This window comes from Clinocottus analis, unplaced genomic scaffold (assembly GCF_023055335.1).
Source record: "Clinocottus analis isolate CAN_PGR_092001 unplaced genomic scaffold, fCliAna1.0.p SCAF_24, whole genome shotgun sequence".
Lineage (NCBI taxonomy): Eukaryota > Metazoa > Chordata > Actinopteri > Perciformes > Cottidae > Clinocottus > Clinocottus analis.
Genome location: NW_027175976.1, coordinates 417,412 through 432,826, shown reverse-complemented (window position 1 = coordinate 432,826; position 15,415 = coordinate 417,412). Strand labels below are relative to the sequence as shown.

At 45.7% G+C, this 15,415-nt stretch overlaps 3 protein-coding genes across 5 annotated transcripts; 2 read left to right on the top strand and 1 right to left on the bottom strand.

The window, feature by feature from the left end:
* The first annotated feature begins 1,733 nt into the window (after window positions 1-1,733).
* LOC137794293 (claudin-34-like) lies at window positions 1,734-2,417 on the top strand. The gene has a single exon (XM_068591041.1). The coding sequence runs from the start codon at window positions 1,734-1,736 to the stop codon at window positions 2,415-2,417; it is 684 nt and encodes a 227-aa protein (XP_068447142.1).
* A 339-nt stretch (window positions 2,418-2,756) lies between these two features.
* On the bottom strand, window positions 2,757-5,907 carry sumo1 (small ubiquitin like modifier 1). The gene is made up of 5 exons (XM_068590859.1): window positions 5,790-5,907; window positions 5,332-5,406; window positions 4,772-4,849; window positions 4,577-4,648; window positions 2,757-4,158 (listed from the first exon to the last, which is right to left on the bottom strand). The coding sequence occupies exons 1-5, from the start codon at window positions 5,799-5,801 to the stop codon at window positions 4,090-4,092; spliced, it is 306 nt and encodes a 101-aa protein (XP_068446960.1). The 5' UTR covers window positions 5,802-5,907; the 3' UTR covers window positions 2,757-4,089.
* Window positions 5,908-6,432: 525 nt separating this feature from the next.
* On the top strand, window positions 6,433-14,793 carry map3k2 (mitogen-activated protein kinase kinase kinase 2). Of its 3 annotated transcripts, none has more exons than XM_068590832.1 (17): window positions 6,433-6,755; window positions 7,865-7,937; window positions 8,365-8,483; window positions 8,580-8,620; window positions 8,699-8,798; window positions 8,910-9,023; window positions 9,129-9,225; window positions 9,380-9,510; window positions 9,593-9,672; window positions 9,896-9,960; window positions 10,120-10,212; window positions 10,297-10,521; window positions 10,750-10,898; window positions 10,988-11,119; window positions 11,200-11,329; window positions 11,397-11,574; window positions 11,667-14,793. In XM_068590832.1, the coding sequence occupies exons 2-17, from the start codon at window positions 7,883-7,885 to the stop codon at window positions 11,884-11,886; spliced, it is 1,929 nt and encodes a 642-aa protein (XP_068446933.1). In that variant the 5' UTR covers window positions 6,433-6,755; window positions 7,865-7,882; the 3' UTR covers window positions 11,887-14,793. The 3 variants fall into 3 exon arrangements, with proteins under 3 accessions (XP_068446933.1, XP_068446931.1, XP_068446932.1); XM_068590830.1 differs by having other exon boundaries at window positions 10,693-10,898; XM_068590831.1 differs by having other exon boundaries at window positions 6,433-6,901; window positions 10,693-10,898.
* The last annotated feature ends 622 nt before the right edge of the window (window positions 14,794-15,415 follow it).

Here is a 15,415-nt window from a genome sequence, read left to right as displayed (position 1 = left end):
GACCAGCAGGACTCATGTTTCCTGCAGCGTTCACTGCCTGTGAACGCTGCAGGAAACATGCAGGTTCTCCTGTGACCTCGCGGGTTCTCCTGTGACCTCGCGGGTTCTCCTGTGACCTCGCAGGTTCTCCTGTGACCTCGCGGGTTCTCCTGTGACCTCGCAGGTTCTCCTTCACACGTCATCTTGGTGTTTCTGTGGAGGTGAAAGTGAGCACTTTACTCTCTGATTTGACTCGTATATATTTATTTGAAGACGTGCCTGCTGTCTCTTCCCACCACTGTGACGCTCATGGACCGGAGTGGGCGTGGCCTGGACACACACACACACACACACACACACACACGTGTGCACTCTTTCACCTACGCAGCAATAAAATGATAAAAGCTGAGAGATTTTTGTTTTGTATTTCTATTATATTTACTGGTTCTTAAAGCACGTGAGATGCCGGTCAATCAAGGAAACCACTGAATTTGTATTTTCACTTATTTTAGGAAAGCCAGACTTAAAGAAGTAGAAGAAAGCTGGATATGAAGTGTCCATACGACAACTGGAAAGAAGGTTTCATACTTTGGATCGCTTCTTCTTCTTTAGGACACGGCTCTAGTGACAGAAAAGCAAATAACAAACACGAGTTTGAACTCCTTTAAGATGTATTTCAACAAACAGGCCGTTGTGATGGGAGGCAACAATTACAATGCAGATTTTCTTTTGATGCATTGTGGGTTTGAATATTACTGAGTCATAACTCTGCTGGCGTCTGGACGGTTGACACAACATTATCATCCTGAGGCCATTGCCACGCCTTCAGTTTACCAGTGTGACCTTTGAGACGAGTTTATAGAGCTATGAAGACAGTGCTGGGGACGGAGGGAGACGGGAGATTATCCAGATAATCTGGGAATAAAACGAGATAACAAGCTGTCATTTCAGAGCACACATTCAAACGATGTTCTATAAATGCATATTTACACTTGAATGAAGTTTTCTTTGGTTCTATATAGATATTTATGGATCTATATAGATATAATTGAGTATCATCTCCATAACATTGAACTTTTCTTATATTGCCGAAAGGAAGAATATATAAGTGATGAACTGAATAAACTTGTTCTAAAGTCACAAACTGCTGTGCGACTTCCTCGTAGACCAGAGAGGAAGTGGCTTCAATTACAGATACGTTGACGTTGTAGTAAGCGCAATAAACTAAAGTACATGAACCCGGTTCACCTGCGACTCCTTCAGAGTTTATGTTCTGTGAATCATTTACAGCTTCACAACCTGACGGGAAACCGTGAGCAGGGCATCGACCCGAAGAGACGCCAGAAGGGTTTCACTTGATCTCAGTCTGGTTGTGTGACGGAGGCTCAGAGCAACACAGCAGCAGGTACGTGACACGACGAGGAGGAAATATCTGATCGACTAACGGATAATAATCACTGAAAAATCATCCAAGATGATGAAGCTTTAGCTGAACGTTACCTGATGCCAGCAAACTGACCAGGACTCCAGGTGGTCACATCATGTATTGCAACGTGCCTGCTTCCTTGGTGAACACCTGTGTGTGTGTGTGTGTGTGTGTCTGTGTGTGTGTGTGTGTGTGTGTGTCCGTGTCCTCAGAGGAGCTGCAGGAGGAAGCGCTGCACATGAAGCGACCACCACGAGGTGAACTCTCTGCCTGCACTTGATCCCTTGATGGTGCGCAGCGCGGCAGGGAGCAGGTGTTTCTCGCCGCCATGAAGTACCTGGCTCACAGCGGCCACGCCCAGCTCGGAGCCCTCGGGGTGAGCTGCGTGGGCTGGATGCTCACCGGCGTGGCGCTCGGCCTCATCCAGTGGCGGGTTTGGCTGGTTTCGGACAGGGACGCCATCAGCTCCGGGGTGGCCTGGGTGGGCGTCTGGCGGGCCTGCTTCAACAGCCACACCCACGTGACCCCTGGCTTCCAGGTCATGCACTGCAAGCCCATCGGCCTGACCGAGGCCTTCACGCCGCCGGAGATCGTGGCCGGGCAGGTCCTCATGCTCCTGTCCCTGCTGGCAGGGCTGAGCGGGAACGCCGGCGCCGTCTACTCCTTGAGGAACGTTTACTTCGGGGTGCAGAGGAGCTCCTCGGTCCGCGCGGCCTTCGTCAGCACCGGCGCTCTGTGCCTGCTGGCCGCCGCGACGTCACTCGTACCACTAATGTGGAACCTGAGCTCGGTGGCGACCAATCAGACCATCAAGTTCCCCCCCGAGTTCAGAATGCCCTCGGCTCCAGAGTCCCAGTATGCGGGGTGGGGCATCAGGCTCGGGACGTTGGGGGCGGTCCTCATGGCGGTATCGGGGGTCATCTTCTGCACGTACAGGTTACCGGCGAGGTCGCCTGTGACTGACGGCGAGGGGGCCGACAACCCGGCGTTTGAGTCTCACGAACACTTGTGAAGCGTCTTTTTTAGTGTTATAACTCATGGACTCTCAGGAGAAATACTCTGCATGGCTTTAAAATAGCTTCATTTGCTTAATGAGATTGAACCGAAGAAAGAAAACGTTTGTAAATCAGCTTCTGGTTTGTGGTTTGATCTTTTCAGCTCATGGTTTACTGACTGGTCTCAATCTGTGCTCTGCAAACACTTCACGCTTCAGACCGAGCTGCGCGCTATTTGTTCAGGTTTGTGAATCCATAGAACAATAAACAATATCTCAGTGTTCTGAAATGCATCAACTTGCATCTGAAGCCTTTACAATGAATACTAGAGTAAGAATATAAAGAGCACAGCAGTATTTTCTTAAATATTTTATTCCAAAAAAGAAGCAACAAGCTCGTCTCCAGAATTTCAAACCATCTGTATCAACGTTCCTCTCATGATGAACACTGGGATCAGCTGAAGGATCGGTCGTTCACTTTTCAAGAACGCCTCTGAGAAGCGAATGTAATCAACGCGTCACTTAAGTGAGTAAAGGATGATTGCTTTTGAAAGTCGCTTCCTGCGATGTTTCTGGATGAGCAGCTGAGGTTCCCCCCACAGAACCCTGGAGGAACCTCACACAGCTCAGAGGGAGAGTTTCTTTCCAAAAACACAAAGAAAAGCTTAAAAAGCAGCGCTGGCAGCAACACGCCGCTGCACCTCGGCCTATTCAGAGTTTAAAACAACGCATTGCTGTCAGTCAGCAAAAACATATTTCCATATCGGATATATATATATATTTAGATATATCTTTACAGAATCAACCTCTCGTATATAAATAAAAGACGGCACTGCAGATACATTTGGCATATCATTCACACACTCTAGTAATGAATACAACATACACAGGTAAAGCACAAATATTGTTTAAATGTGTTTTTTAAATTTCAAATCTTACCGCATCGGGTCAATTATCATTATCATGTTTTTACAATTTAGTGAAGGGAGCCGTTCCTCTGAAACGCCACACAGAGGGAACTAAAATGTGTGGTCAGACGGTTAAAGTTACAGAGGGGCTGACCGGTAATCCGGCTGTCAATCAGCACGCAACACGTCCGAGTGACGCCTCCTGGATGTGGAAAAAAAGACACAACTGCATTGTCGACATCCGGCTCGAAACCAGAAACGAACAGGAGAACAGCACCGTCCTGGAGGAGACAACCAGAAGAGAGGACGCCGGTGTTTTTGATGCCGGTCAAACACAGATTTAAAGGAACAGTGCATCCAAAGAGCTTTGAGCTCAGCAGCAGCTTTGCTTCAGCCGCCTCAGACTTAAGAGGCCAGAAGGTCCTCGAGTGTCTCGAATAGTCAAATAGTTGCTTCTCAAATCACATTTCAAAGCCAAAACATTTCCAAAACATCCCCACATGCACCAAAGCCAGTGGCCACAGCATAACAACACCGGGCAGCACACCTTTACGCTCAAATTTGAATTATTTAAAACGAGACTGGTTTTGACAATTGTTTCCGAAACAGCACGCAGAGCAAGTTGCTAACTTCTAGAAGACAAATGAGGAAATATTAAACTTGCATACATGGAAGCCCTGATAAGAGTCGGTTTTGATCCAGATGGTTTGAAAGAAAAATACGTACATACATACAAAATCAAATACAAAAAAAGAAAGAAAAAAAGTAGAAATGTGGGAGGATTAATCCTTCCGGAGTCCTCCAGTCTGTTCTTGATAGACCTCGATGACGTCCTCGTCCTCCATCCCCAGCTGCCATGGACACACAGCAAAAGAGTCAAAAACACGTTTTACAAGCTTCTTGTATGACAAATCTTTCCTGTTATTTCATTTTGTGTATTACTTATATCAAATTGCATGTTTTCTTAGAAATGGAACATCTTTCAACGTTTGTTTATATTTCACAGCTGTTTGATTGTTCAAGACCAAAAAAAACATAATATAGACTCATTTTTAAAACCAAATGAAGGTGTAATAGTCTCACATCTTTTGCAAAGTGTGTGAGCTTTGGGGAAAACAAAGACGCGCTAGTTTTAGTCGCGAGTGCAGCTTTTAGAAACCTTGGATTGGTTAAAAACACTGAGGTGGTAAATGTCTAAATCACTAATGTGTTCGTAGAAGTTTCAGCAAAAGGCTGACGGGACGCTGGAGTCAGGAAAGACAACGTTACCTCTTTGGGAGTTTGGTTGTCTGCGATTCTCTGTCCTTCAAACAGAAACCGTAGCGTGCTTGCTGGAACACCCTTTAAGACACAAATCAACACCAATCTGAAATAATGGCCTCTTGTGCTGTTGGAGCTGTTCTGACAGCCTGAGATCCCTGGATTCTAAATCCAGTTAAAAGATATTTAAAAAAGACTAAAGACCTGTCTCTGGCTGTACGACTCCTTCAGCTTCTTCAGATGCGTCGTCATTTTAACCTTAAAGTGGATTTCACTGCTGTCCTGCGGTAGGAGAGAGACAGTTACGACGAGAAGCAGCAGAAATGATGCACGGTTCAACCAGGGTGACAGTTTATGTTGTTACAACATTAATGGAAGAAGTCCAAAGTCTGAATGAAAACAAGTTTACAGCTTCCTAATATATGTTAAAGGTTAACTCCTCCAAAGCAACACATCAGTTTCCTATATGATCAAAAGTATTCTGTGGAGAAGGCCGGACGATGTCACCGACATCACAGTAATGTTCAATAAGTTTCTTTATGAAGATGAAAACCAACACAGCATAAATATACATGTGTTTTTCTAAACTTACTCTGGAAACATAACAATATTTTAAATGCACAAGTAAGCAACCCTAACACACACATGTGTATATATTGAGTGATTGTGTGTATAACATGCTGCAGATCAGTCTTCACATCACACAACAACAGCAACTTGTGTTCAGAGTTACGTAGTTGTGTTATTAGTGCATTCCTACACACCTGACCAATCACTTTTAATTTAATGTACTCTCCATCCTTCTTATCACCCCCGTCTTGGCTGGATGGTTTTGTCTCCTTAAACATAAAACACAATAACAAATAAACAAACATTTAAACGCACGCACGCACACACACACACACACACACACACACACACACACACACACACACACACATTACAAAAAGGCATTCTGGCTTGTTGTTACAACACTGCTGTTCGCATAGGGGAAAGTTTCGGCCTTACAATTGTGGTATCGATTACTATTTTATCGCTGGACTTTGTAAATAAGCCGTAAAGCTGAACAGCTCTGTGGGCCTGAAGCTGCACGAGCTAACCGTTAGCATGCTGTTGGACCAGATACGAAGAAGCAGCTAACACTTAACACTAACTAATCGGCCTTTTTGTCCCCCGTGGGCCGCCTTAGATCAATACAGACTCTCAGGAGTTCATTTCTTACCGTATCTGACATATTTCTCCTCCGTTTGAGCCGTTATTAGTAATGGACAATAGATGCAACTGGCGCTAGCTTTCGGTTGCAGCAGTACCTTGATGTTGTGAGAATTTTCAACTTCCGCTGGAAGTGGCGTAGGGAATCGTTTCCTTCGAAATAAGACAAGGAAGTATATTTTGTACAACACTTATTAACCTGTAGCATTACTATCTAAAAAGTATGGATGGCAATTTCCCTCACTGCGATGAAAAAGGAAATATCCTGAAAGTCAGATACTACTATGCATATATTTAGATAACCATTGATACAGAAGTGAATGTATACCTGTGTTTACTGTGTCATTTTTCACCAAAATAAAAGTGTGTTTTCACCAAAATTAAGTGTTGTCAACACAACATAATTTATAATAGCTATTCTGTCTATATTCTATTTAGGCTATGTGAATTTGTTTACAGTTTTTGTATTACTGTTTTTGTATAGCTTATTGGTTCATTTATACAACTTCTTTTGAACTTGTTTCTTTTTATAATGTCTCTTGTTTGCACGATGGTCCATATATCCCCCATGCTGCTGTGAGACATTTGTTTTATTTTGTCATCAAAATATGTCCACTTCCGATTTCCCACTGTTTAACGCCCGTGAGATTGACGCGACCGGGGGGGACAACAGCGAGCGGAGCTACCGTCAACCAGGCTCGTGAAGCGCAAACAAATGGACGCTGTCGATTAACTTTTGCTCTTTTATTCCCACACACACGCACACGGGCATACTTTCGTCGGGTGAAGCGTTCATCTTGTCGTCTCTCCGCCCGGAGACACCCAGCGGGCCCCACTGACCCCTGTCGGGCCTCGTCGTCGTGGCCCCGCAGGACTCGAGTGAAAGTTGGGAGCGCAGTGCCAAACTTCTGCTTCCTCTCCGCGGGGCCCGGGGCTCCTGTCACCGGCCCTGTGGACTCGTGCAACCCGCCACCAGGTAGGGGGGTGAAGAAGGAGCCGTCCGCTCCAGATGTGTCGTAAAAGTCGTTTTATTTGTGGCTTTTTTTTTACGGCATTAGCTTAGCTTGACAACTTCCTGATCTTTCTGCAAGCGAGAAGCTCTTCGCTCCTTCCGTCAGCCAGGTCTGCTTTCTCCTGCTGTTTATCGACTATATATCGATTATATCACAACACGCTGAATCATTCCGTCGGGACTTTTTGGTTTACGGTAGGCTCGGAGGGGCACATTAGGCTAGCAACAGTTGTTAGGGGCTTTTAGCATGCGGGGCTGTTTGGGCGATGCTAGCGAGTTGATTTAAAGCTAACGTCAGTTATCCACCACAGAAGGCCACAACACACAATATTGCCATAATACTGCTGTAACACTGCTATAATACTGCCGTAATACTGCCATAATAATACCATAATACTGCTGTCATACTGCTATAATAACGCCATAACACTTCTGTCACGTCTATAATACTGCCTTATTACGTGCATAAAACTGTCATAATACTTGCATGATACTGCCTTAATACTTGCATAAGACTGCCTTAATACTTGCATAAGACTGCCATAATACTGCCTTAATACTACCATAATACTGTCATCATAATAATAATAGAACCATACTACTTTCATAATAATAATACTGCTTTAATACTGGGATAACAATAGTAATAGATTTATGTTTAGGCTAAGACAAATGTTTATGGTCATAGCCAACTGTCATGAATTGGGTGGAATTGCGAAGAAGGAAAATCATTGATGATCGTAGGTTTCCATCAGTAATATCTATTTATCTGTCATCAGCACTGTGGATTAACACACCCTCTGACTGTAGTGTTGCACACTAACAACACTTCACTAACCCTCCACTTTCATGTCCCACTATGATACAAGTCAATGCCACCAACGCAAATTAAACAACTTCAATCTTAAACGGTATTGGAGCGATGTTTTGGAGCGACCGTGATGCGATGTTTACATATCACCAGCCCTGTGAGAGACTCGCTGTGTGCAGATCAGCTGATCTGTCTGCGCTTCAGGCTCCGACTTGTGGCTCGATCAGCTGTCCGGATTCATGTTGTCCTTCTGCTGTTGCAGGAGAAAGGAATCCCTTTGATGGGAGAATCCTCTTTCCTGGCCTCCTGGGTCAATCGCCGTGCCATGATGATGGGTATGTGTGTGTGTGTGTCCATGTCTGTGTGTGTTTAGATGGTCCTACTATTTGGCAGTCAGCCAGCTTTGTCTTTCGTCAAACCTTCAACCCTAAAGAATGTTTATTCTCCATGAATAACGTGTCTTTGACATCTATTTGCAATAACATGTTCTGGTTGCCAAGCTTGAAAGATAACTGAAGAGGATTAAAAAAAAAAAAACGAATTCTGTCTTGAAATGTAAAATAAATTGCGAGAATGCTGCAGAAAGTGCAATGAAGAATACTTTTCATACTTGTGTTAATCACAGTATTAACTGTGAACTAAACTGTAATTGTCTCTATTTGGCCTAAGTATTTTTCCCTTTTCTTCCTTTTTGTTTTTATGAGTTATAATCTGTAAATGAGTTATAATTTGTAAAATAAACTGCCCTTCGTGCTCTCTCAGATGACCAGGAGGCGCTAAATTCGATCATGCAGGACTTGGCTGAACTGCACCGCTCTCGCCGTCCTGCCATGGTCCTGTCAGACCTGGGCAAACCCAAAGCCTCCTCGCCCAAGAACCAGGTAACCACGCCGCGACATGCTGAGCAGAGATGTCCGGCGACAACAAAACATGACAAAAGGTTTTCTCATCCATCCGACGTTGTGTCTTTCCAACAGAACGACGTCAGAGTGAAGTTTGAGTTCAAAGGGGAGAAGAGGTGAGGCCAGTTTCATCGCTTTAGCGTCGTCAGCGCCGACCTGAAGCTGTGACCTCTGACCTTTCTTCTCCTCTGTAGGATCTTACAGTTCCCTCGACCTGTGAAGCTTGATGACCTGAAGGTGAAAGCTAAAGTGGCGTTCGGGCAGACGATGGACCTTCACTACACCAACAACGAGGTCAGAAGCCGTCGCAGTTCATTATGAACACTTTTGACGGTCGGAGATTTCATCAAATGACTTTCTAATCATTGATATCGGCATCAACGTGTTTTTTTTTTCTCCCTGCAGCTGGTGATTCCACTGACCACTCAAGACGACCTGGACAAGGCCGTGGAGCTGCTGGATCGCAGCGTTCACATGAAGAGCCTGAAGATCCTCCTGGTGCTGCAGGTCTCCTCCCAGGTGAGCAGCTCCCAGCTTCACTTTTAAGCTATCTTAGCATTCAATGTTAAGCTGTAAACCCTGAACAAAGCAAGACGTTAAGGCTCCTGCCCTCTCTTTTTGCAGAACTCTTCCTCCAGCATGGACCTCTTGACGTCCCACGAGGTGCTGGACAACACAGGCTTCCGGGTCGCTGACCAGAAGAGCATGCTGGCTCTGATAGGTGATTATGTCTCACGGTCAGACTCAAGCCGAGTAGTTCTCAGTGGAGACTCACAGACGTGAAGCAAACTCTTCATCACCTGCTGACCATTTTGCACAAGCTCATTTATTATATATTAATATTATCAATAACATTAAGTAACACTATTCCTTAGGCTCCCATTCCACGGACCGCAGCTCCCCTCCTCCAGGTTACATTCCCGACGCGCTGCAGCAGGTGGCGAGGAACGGCTCCTTCACCAGCATCAACAGCGAGGGGGAGTTCATCCCGGAGAGCATGGACCAGGTGGGTCCACTTCTTTATAGACAGACAGAAACTGACAGCACATTGAGGATGTGATGATTTATTTGTTCTTTCTTTTCTTCAGATGCTGGACCCGCTGTCTATGAGCAGTCCAGAAAACTCTGCGTCTGGAAGTTGTCCCTCTCTGGACAGCCCACTGGACAGGTCAGGACCTCATACACATTTATACAGTTTCATACTTGAAGGGAGTCGCATACTTTGCCCGCTGTTGTGTTTGGAGATGAGATATATAGAGAAGTGCGTATCTGCAGATCAGGTTACTTGTATTCTCGGACATGATGAAGCTCCTGAATGCACACCCAGTCTTAAGGAAACTCTACATAGTATTATATTATTATACTAAAATGCTTTCTTCCTTGTTGTGCAGCGACTACCCAAAGTCCAGGATGCCACGAGCACAGAGCTACCCAGACAACCACCAGGACTTTCCCGGTAAATGTTCTGAAACTTTTTAATAAGTTAAGAATAACAATAAATACTGTCCCTCATACATTGAACATTATTTTGTACACAGAGAAAAGCTGACTTGACACTAAACAATCACAACAAGTCCAATGGCATAAAATTCCTCCTCCTCCTCCTCCTCTCTAGAGTACGACATCCCGGTGTTTGAGAAGTCGGGGAAAGGTGGGACGTACCCTCGGCGATACGGCATTCCCTTCGGTCTTCAGGATTACAGTGACGGTGGGTTATTTTCCTGAAGGACGTCTGAGTCAGTGAGATGTATGAATCCTCGTTCATAACTCTAGTCGTCCTCTTCCTCTGCAGGAAGGAAGACTTTCCCTCGCGCTCGGCGAACGCAGGTCCACGGCTTCCGCTCGCCGGTGAGCTTCAGCCCGACCGAGCAGTCGCCCAGCACCAGTAGCGGCAGCAGCGTCTTCACGCCCGACCTGGAGGAGGCCCCAGGGCCCGGCCGGAGGCCGCGCCGGGGCAGCGACATTGAACCCACCGCCCCCACCCTGTCCGTCATGGACATCAGCCCGCCCAGCCGCTGTGAGTCTCAAGAACAGGGTTCTTCTGCTCATTATAACGGTTATTTACAGGTCTGGAAAAGTCCTTTTTAAAACCCCCCAAAGTGTAGTTAAAGTCCTGTAAATGTGTTATATTCATGTCTTTATGACGTTTATTCACTATTGTGTATGAACCTTGGTGTGCATGTTACAGGTGAGAGCAACATGCACGTCAGCTGTCATTTATCTGATGATGTCATCGTCTGTTCAGCTCCACGCGCACCAACCAACTGGCGGCTGGGAAAGCTTCTGGGTCAAGGTGCCTTCGGGCGGGTTTTCCTCTGCTATGACGCAGATACCGGGCGAGAATTGGCGGTGAAGCAGGTCCAGTTTGACCCGGAAAGTCCGGAGACCAGCAAGGTGAGAGGCGTAGGACTGTTTCTTCTCCGGTGGGTGCATGTACACACATGAAATGACAGTACCGCGGTGCTTCTTCTCCGGGCCTGCAGGAGGTGAGCGCGTTGGAGTGTGAAATCCAGCTGCTGAAGAATTTGTGCCACGAGCGGATCGTGCAGTACTACGGCTGCCTGCGGGACACGATGGAGCGGACGCTCTCCATCTTTATGGAGTACATGCCCGGCGTGAGTTCACATGCATGAGGGTTTACGCAGCGACAGATTCTGACCTGCTTGATGACGCTGCTGTGGTCTTGTGTTTGAAGGGCTCCATTAAGGACCAGCTAAAGTCGTACGGAGCGCTGACAGAAAACGTGACCCGCCGCTACACCCGGCAGATCCTGGAGGGTGTTTCGTACCTGCACAGCAACATGATCGTCCACAGAGACATTAAAGGTGAGGGGGCGGGGCTTCATTTAATTATACTGACCAGGAAGAGGCAGCTGACTCTCGTCTGCTTCAGGGGCCAACATCCTCCGGGACTCGGTGGGAAACGTGAAGCTTGGCGACTTCGGGGCCAGCCGGCGGCTGCAGACCATCTGTCTGTCGGGAACCGGCATCATGTCGGTGACCGGCACCCCCTACTGGATGAGTCCGGAAGTGATCAGCGGCGAGGGCTACGGCAGGAAGGCGGACATCTGGTGAGACCGATCCTCAAATCTCTCCGGGCTCTTGAGTTCTGAGCGGCCGGCCGCTCGTTCAGACGCTTCAACGCGTGTTGTTTCCCTTTCAGGAGCGTCGGCTGCACCGTCGTGGAGATGCTGACGCAGCGGCCCCCGTGGGCGGAGTTCGAGGCTATGGCGGCCATCTTTAAGATCGCCACCCAGCCCACCAACCCGGTGCTGCCCGCCCACGTGTCGGACCACTGCCGGGACTTCCTCAAGCGGATCTTTGTAGAGACTAAGCAGCGCCCGTCTGCAGACGAGCTACTGAGGCACATCTTTGTACATTAACCGCCGGATACGGCCTTACCTAAAGGGGCGCCTCTGACTCCGCCTCCACGCTGAATCCATCTGGACCAGGAGGAGCTGGAAGAAGGCGGGGCGACCGGGTGGGTCGTGCGGCGTTCAAGCTCCTCCGTTCTCTGTTTGTACGAGACTGCCATGGAGGACATGAATTTATATTTTATTTTTCTCTGCAATTTGCACCTTAATTTCTGAACCAACGAGGGGGCGGAGCTCTTTCTCCTGAAGGGATGAAAAGCGACTCTTTGAAAACGTCTCCTCCTCTTTTTACGTTTGTACGGTTTCTCTCTCTTCGTGCGTTTGGGGAGCGAGACGGCGTCGGCGTCGAGGACCTACGAGGAGTCGACGCCGGACTCTCGTGGCCCCGGACCCTCCATCTCGCTGACCCCGACCCCAGAATGTAGTCTCCTGCCAAAACCCATAGGGACCTGAGGACTTGGGCCCGCTGCTATAGACGAAACTAAACCCCCGATGCAGAGGACACAGTTTCCACTCACCTGCCCTCATCCCACCTCCTCTTCACTGTCTCCTCCTCTTCCTCCTCCTTCATCTTTGTTCTTCGCCGTGTGCCTTTTCTGTTTTTTAAGCGCAGTGTAGGAGTAAGTCTTGAGTTCCTCTCAGTGTTGTTTTGCCTCCTGGATAAACTGCCTTTGCAGCGCTCGGCCCCAAATCTAGCAGATCTCAAATCAGCCGTTAATGTCCGCGGGTCTCGCCGGGTCTCACCGAGTAGAGCATTCAAAAGGTAAATTTAATATCTTTAGACGATTAATCAAGAACAACAATTAAAATACGTTTGATTTTAATAGAAAGTGGCGAGTGGGTCATCAGAAGAAGAAAAAAGGTTTTCAGATCTTCTGCGTAGCTTGATTACTGAAGCAGGAGAGGGGTGTGGCCACAAGGGGGCGTGGCAACAAGCTCACAGCTGATTGGCCGGTCTGGCTGCATGATGCTGTGGTCCCCTTACAGAAACATTTACAGGTGACTCATCACAGAAGCTCATTAGATCAGACTCCCACTTGAAGACGTTTACAGCATCTCACAGCTCCTGTCCTTTGTCGTTGTTGTTATTGTTGTTGTTGTTTTTGCTGCCAAATCCAATATGAACTCGTCACTTTAGCCGAACCACAAACGCGTTGCTTCCTCCTGAGCTTCCACACATTCATTCTGAGCTTCAACAGGATCAAGAACGACTCGTTCTGCTCCGAGGTCGAGACACGTTATAAATAATAAATATTCCTTGCAGCTGCAGAAACCAAACATTTATTTGCAGCTGCTCATTAACTGGAAGAAATAATTAAAGCGCTCAAACCTCGCTGACATCCCATCATGCACTTCTCCGCGTACTGAAGCTGTAATGACTTCACGCGATGTATATTTCTACTCTGAAGGTACGAACAACTCTCCTGGAGGGTTTGGCTTTTTGCTACTTGAACTATGAAATAATATGAAATGCGTTTCGTGGAAAGAACGCTCTCTGAACGGTGTACTTATAGGGAAACTTCTTAGCTGCGTTAATAAAGTTGGCTGAACGCAAGATTCAATAAATACGAAGAATAAAGACTCCAATAATAATATTTTAATCTAATCTTGCTATAAAATTTCTGTCCTGCTCATGATTCCTTCTAGGAAACGTTCTCTGGAATAATTAAGAAACTATTTTTGGGTCTTCTAATCTAATCTAGCTCCTAATTTCCTAATCAAGCGAATGACGTGTTTGTTGTTGTAGTTCCCTGCAGCGGCCACTAGACGCCAGTAAAGAGAATTTACTGATTGCACCTATTTTTAAAAGCAGCAGGAAAACTTTGTAGCTCATGAAGCTTCAACCGAGTCGACGGTTTGTTTAACTTCTCCTCCAACACTCTTTATGCATTAGACCCGTCTGAAGCTCCAGGAGAGAGAGCCTCTTCATTCAGCGAACATTCGTGGTTGTATTGAGTTCCAGGCGGCTTACAGTCGACTTGTGACCGCCGCCAGCACTGTTCCCTCGATACGCAGCCGTGATGCACTATCTCTGATCACGGACGCGTTCCACGATTCCCTTGTCGGCCGGCACCGTGCAGCTCCGCTCAGCGACCTTTTCTTTGCACATTTTAAAGACTATTTTTTTATTTTTACACAAGTGTTATTGTGTGTGTGTGTGTGTGTGTGTGTGTGTGTGTGTAAGAGAGAGAGAAAACTCAATACAAGAATGTAATGTATGTCTTCTTTTTTTTTTTTACCGTCGGATGGCCTCGTTCACCACCGTGGATTAACTCCTCGGTGCCAGTATTTGTCACCTGCAAATGCCAAGATACACCTGTAGTTCTCTCTTTAGTGTCTAAAGCCACTGCTGCCACTCCTGTGTGTGTGTTTGTGTGTGTGTGTGTGTGTGTGTGTGCGTGCGTGTGCGTGCGTGTGTGTGCGTGTAAGTAAGTAAACGTGCATTTACTGCAATTTGTGCTATTTGGACACTGCGCCCTAAATGCCTTGAGCATTCTGACTGTAGGAGGGGAGAACATTCAAATAATGATAATTTAAAAAAAATAGAAATAATGTACAAATGTATAAAACTAAAATGTACCCCCTTTTTTAAATAAGCAAAGTCCTCTTATATCCCACATGTTTGGTCTCTGTGTATTGTTAAAGAAGCCATGTTTATAATTCTAATTGGTTTGTGACCAATACGCCTGTTTATATCAGATCTGTATATCAGTGGTACGCATAATTTTTTAATATATATTTTTTATTTTACTTTTTTTTAAATGGGAGATTTTATGCATGGTTGGGTCTTAAGAGACGCAGCGGTGCCGTTGAATGGTTGCTGTTTTTGGCAAAATTCTGGAGTATTGCGACAGCTGTGTGTTCATAATTACAACAATTATGATGACGAAAAACAATAAAAAGATATTTATTTCACTTTTTTGTGTTTGTGTTTTTTGTATAAAGCAAAATGTGTCAAATATGACTTTCATAAAAATAAGGCTCATTGGTTAGGTTGAGGTTTGTATGTATTATATATAATTAAATATATACAAATAAATTGTATATAAATCCACCAGCAAGAAGATGTACAAAATATTATTTGCTTTTATTTGGAAACTTTTACCCGGAAGTGTAAATGTGTCACATTTTGTCTAACTTTTTTCTGTTGGTTTTCTATTACACCGTTTATTCATTATCATCATCCTCGTGTGGCTACGCTGCCCTCTGGTGGTTCAAAACGTGTAACTACACGTGTGTTCTACATTTTGACTGCTGTGTTTGTAACAAAATATTCAGAAAGTGAGGTTTTACGCGGACAAAACCGGCCAACGGGCAAAAACAAACATGACCACGCCCACTTTTCAAATACAAGAAAATTAAATGTTAGATTAATTAAATGTGAGATAATACTGCTGAATACTTTTTCATCATTTTTTTGACTGCGTCGTTAAAGAATTCGAATGAAACAACCGTATTCAATATTATACGGAAGTATTAAATATTGCTTGGAGGCATTTCCGCTAACTTGATATAAATCTAACTGTAGTGACTAGCC

What these genes read in the sequence shown, in the direction of transcription:
- sumo1 (XM_068590859.1), bottom strand. An exon ending in AGTCGTACAGCCAGAGACAG is followed by an intron (nt 4,649 to 4,771) that starts GTCTTTAGTCTT and finishes TGTGTCTTAAAG; the next exon opens with GGTGTTCCAGCAAGCACGCT. An exon ending in ACAACCAAACTCCCAAAGAG is followed by an intron (nt 4,159 to 4,576) that starts GTAACGTTGTCT and finishes TGTCCATGGCAG; the next exon opens with CTGGGGATGGAGGACGAGGA.
- LOC137794293 (XM_068591041.1), top strand. Translation starts at nt 1,734, where the DNA reads ATGAAGTACCTGGCTCACAGCGGCCACGCCCAGCTCGGAGCCCTCGGG.
- map3k2 (XM_068590830.1), top strand. Translation starts at nt 7,883, where the DNA reads ATGGGAGAATCCTCTTTCCTGGCCTCCTGGGTCAATCGCCGTGCCATG. An exon ending in TGCTGCAGGTCTCCTCCCAG is followed by an intron (nt 9,024 to 9,128) that starts GTGAGCAGCTCC and finishes CTCTTTTTGCAG; the next exon opens with AACTCTTCCTCCAGCATGGA. An exon ending in CGTCCACAGAGACATTAAAG is followed by an intron (nt 11,330 to 11,396) that starts GTGAGGGGGCGG and finishes CGTCTGCTTCAG; the next exon opens with GGGCCAACATCCTCCGGGAC.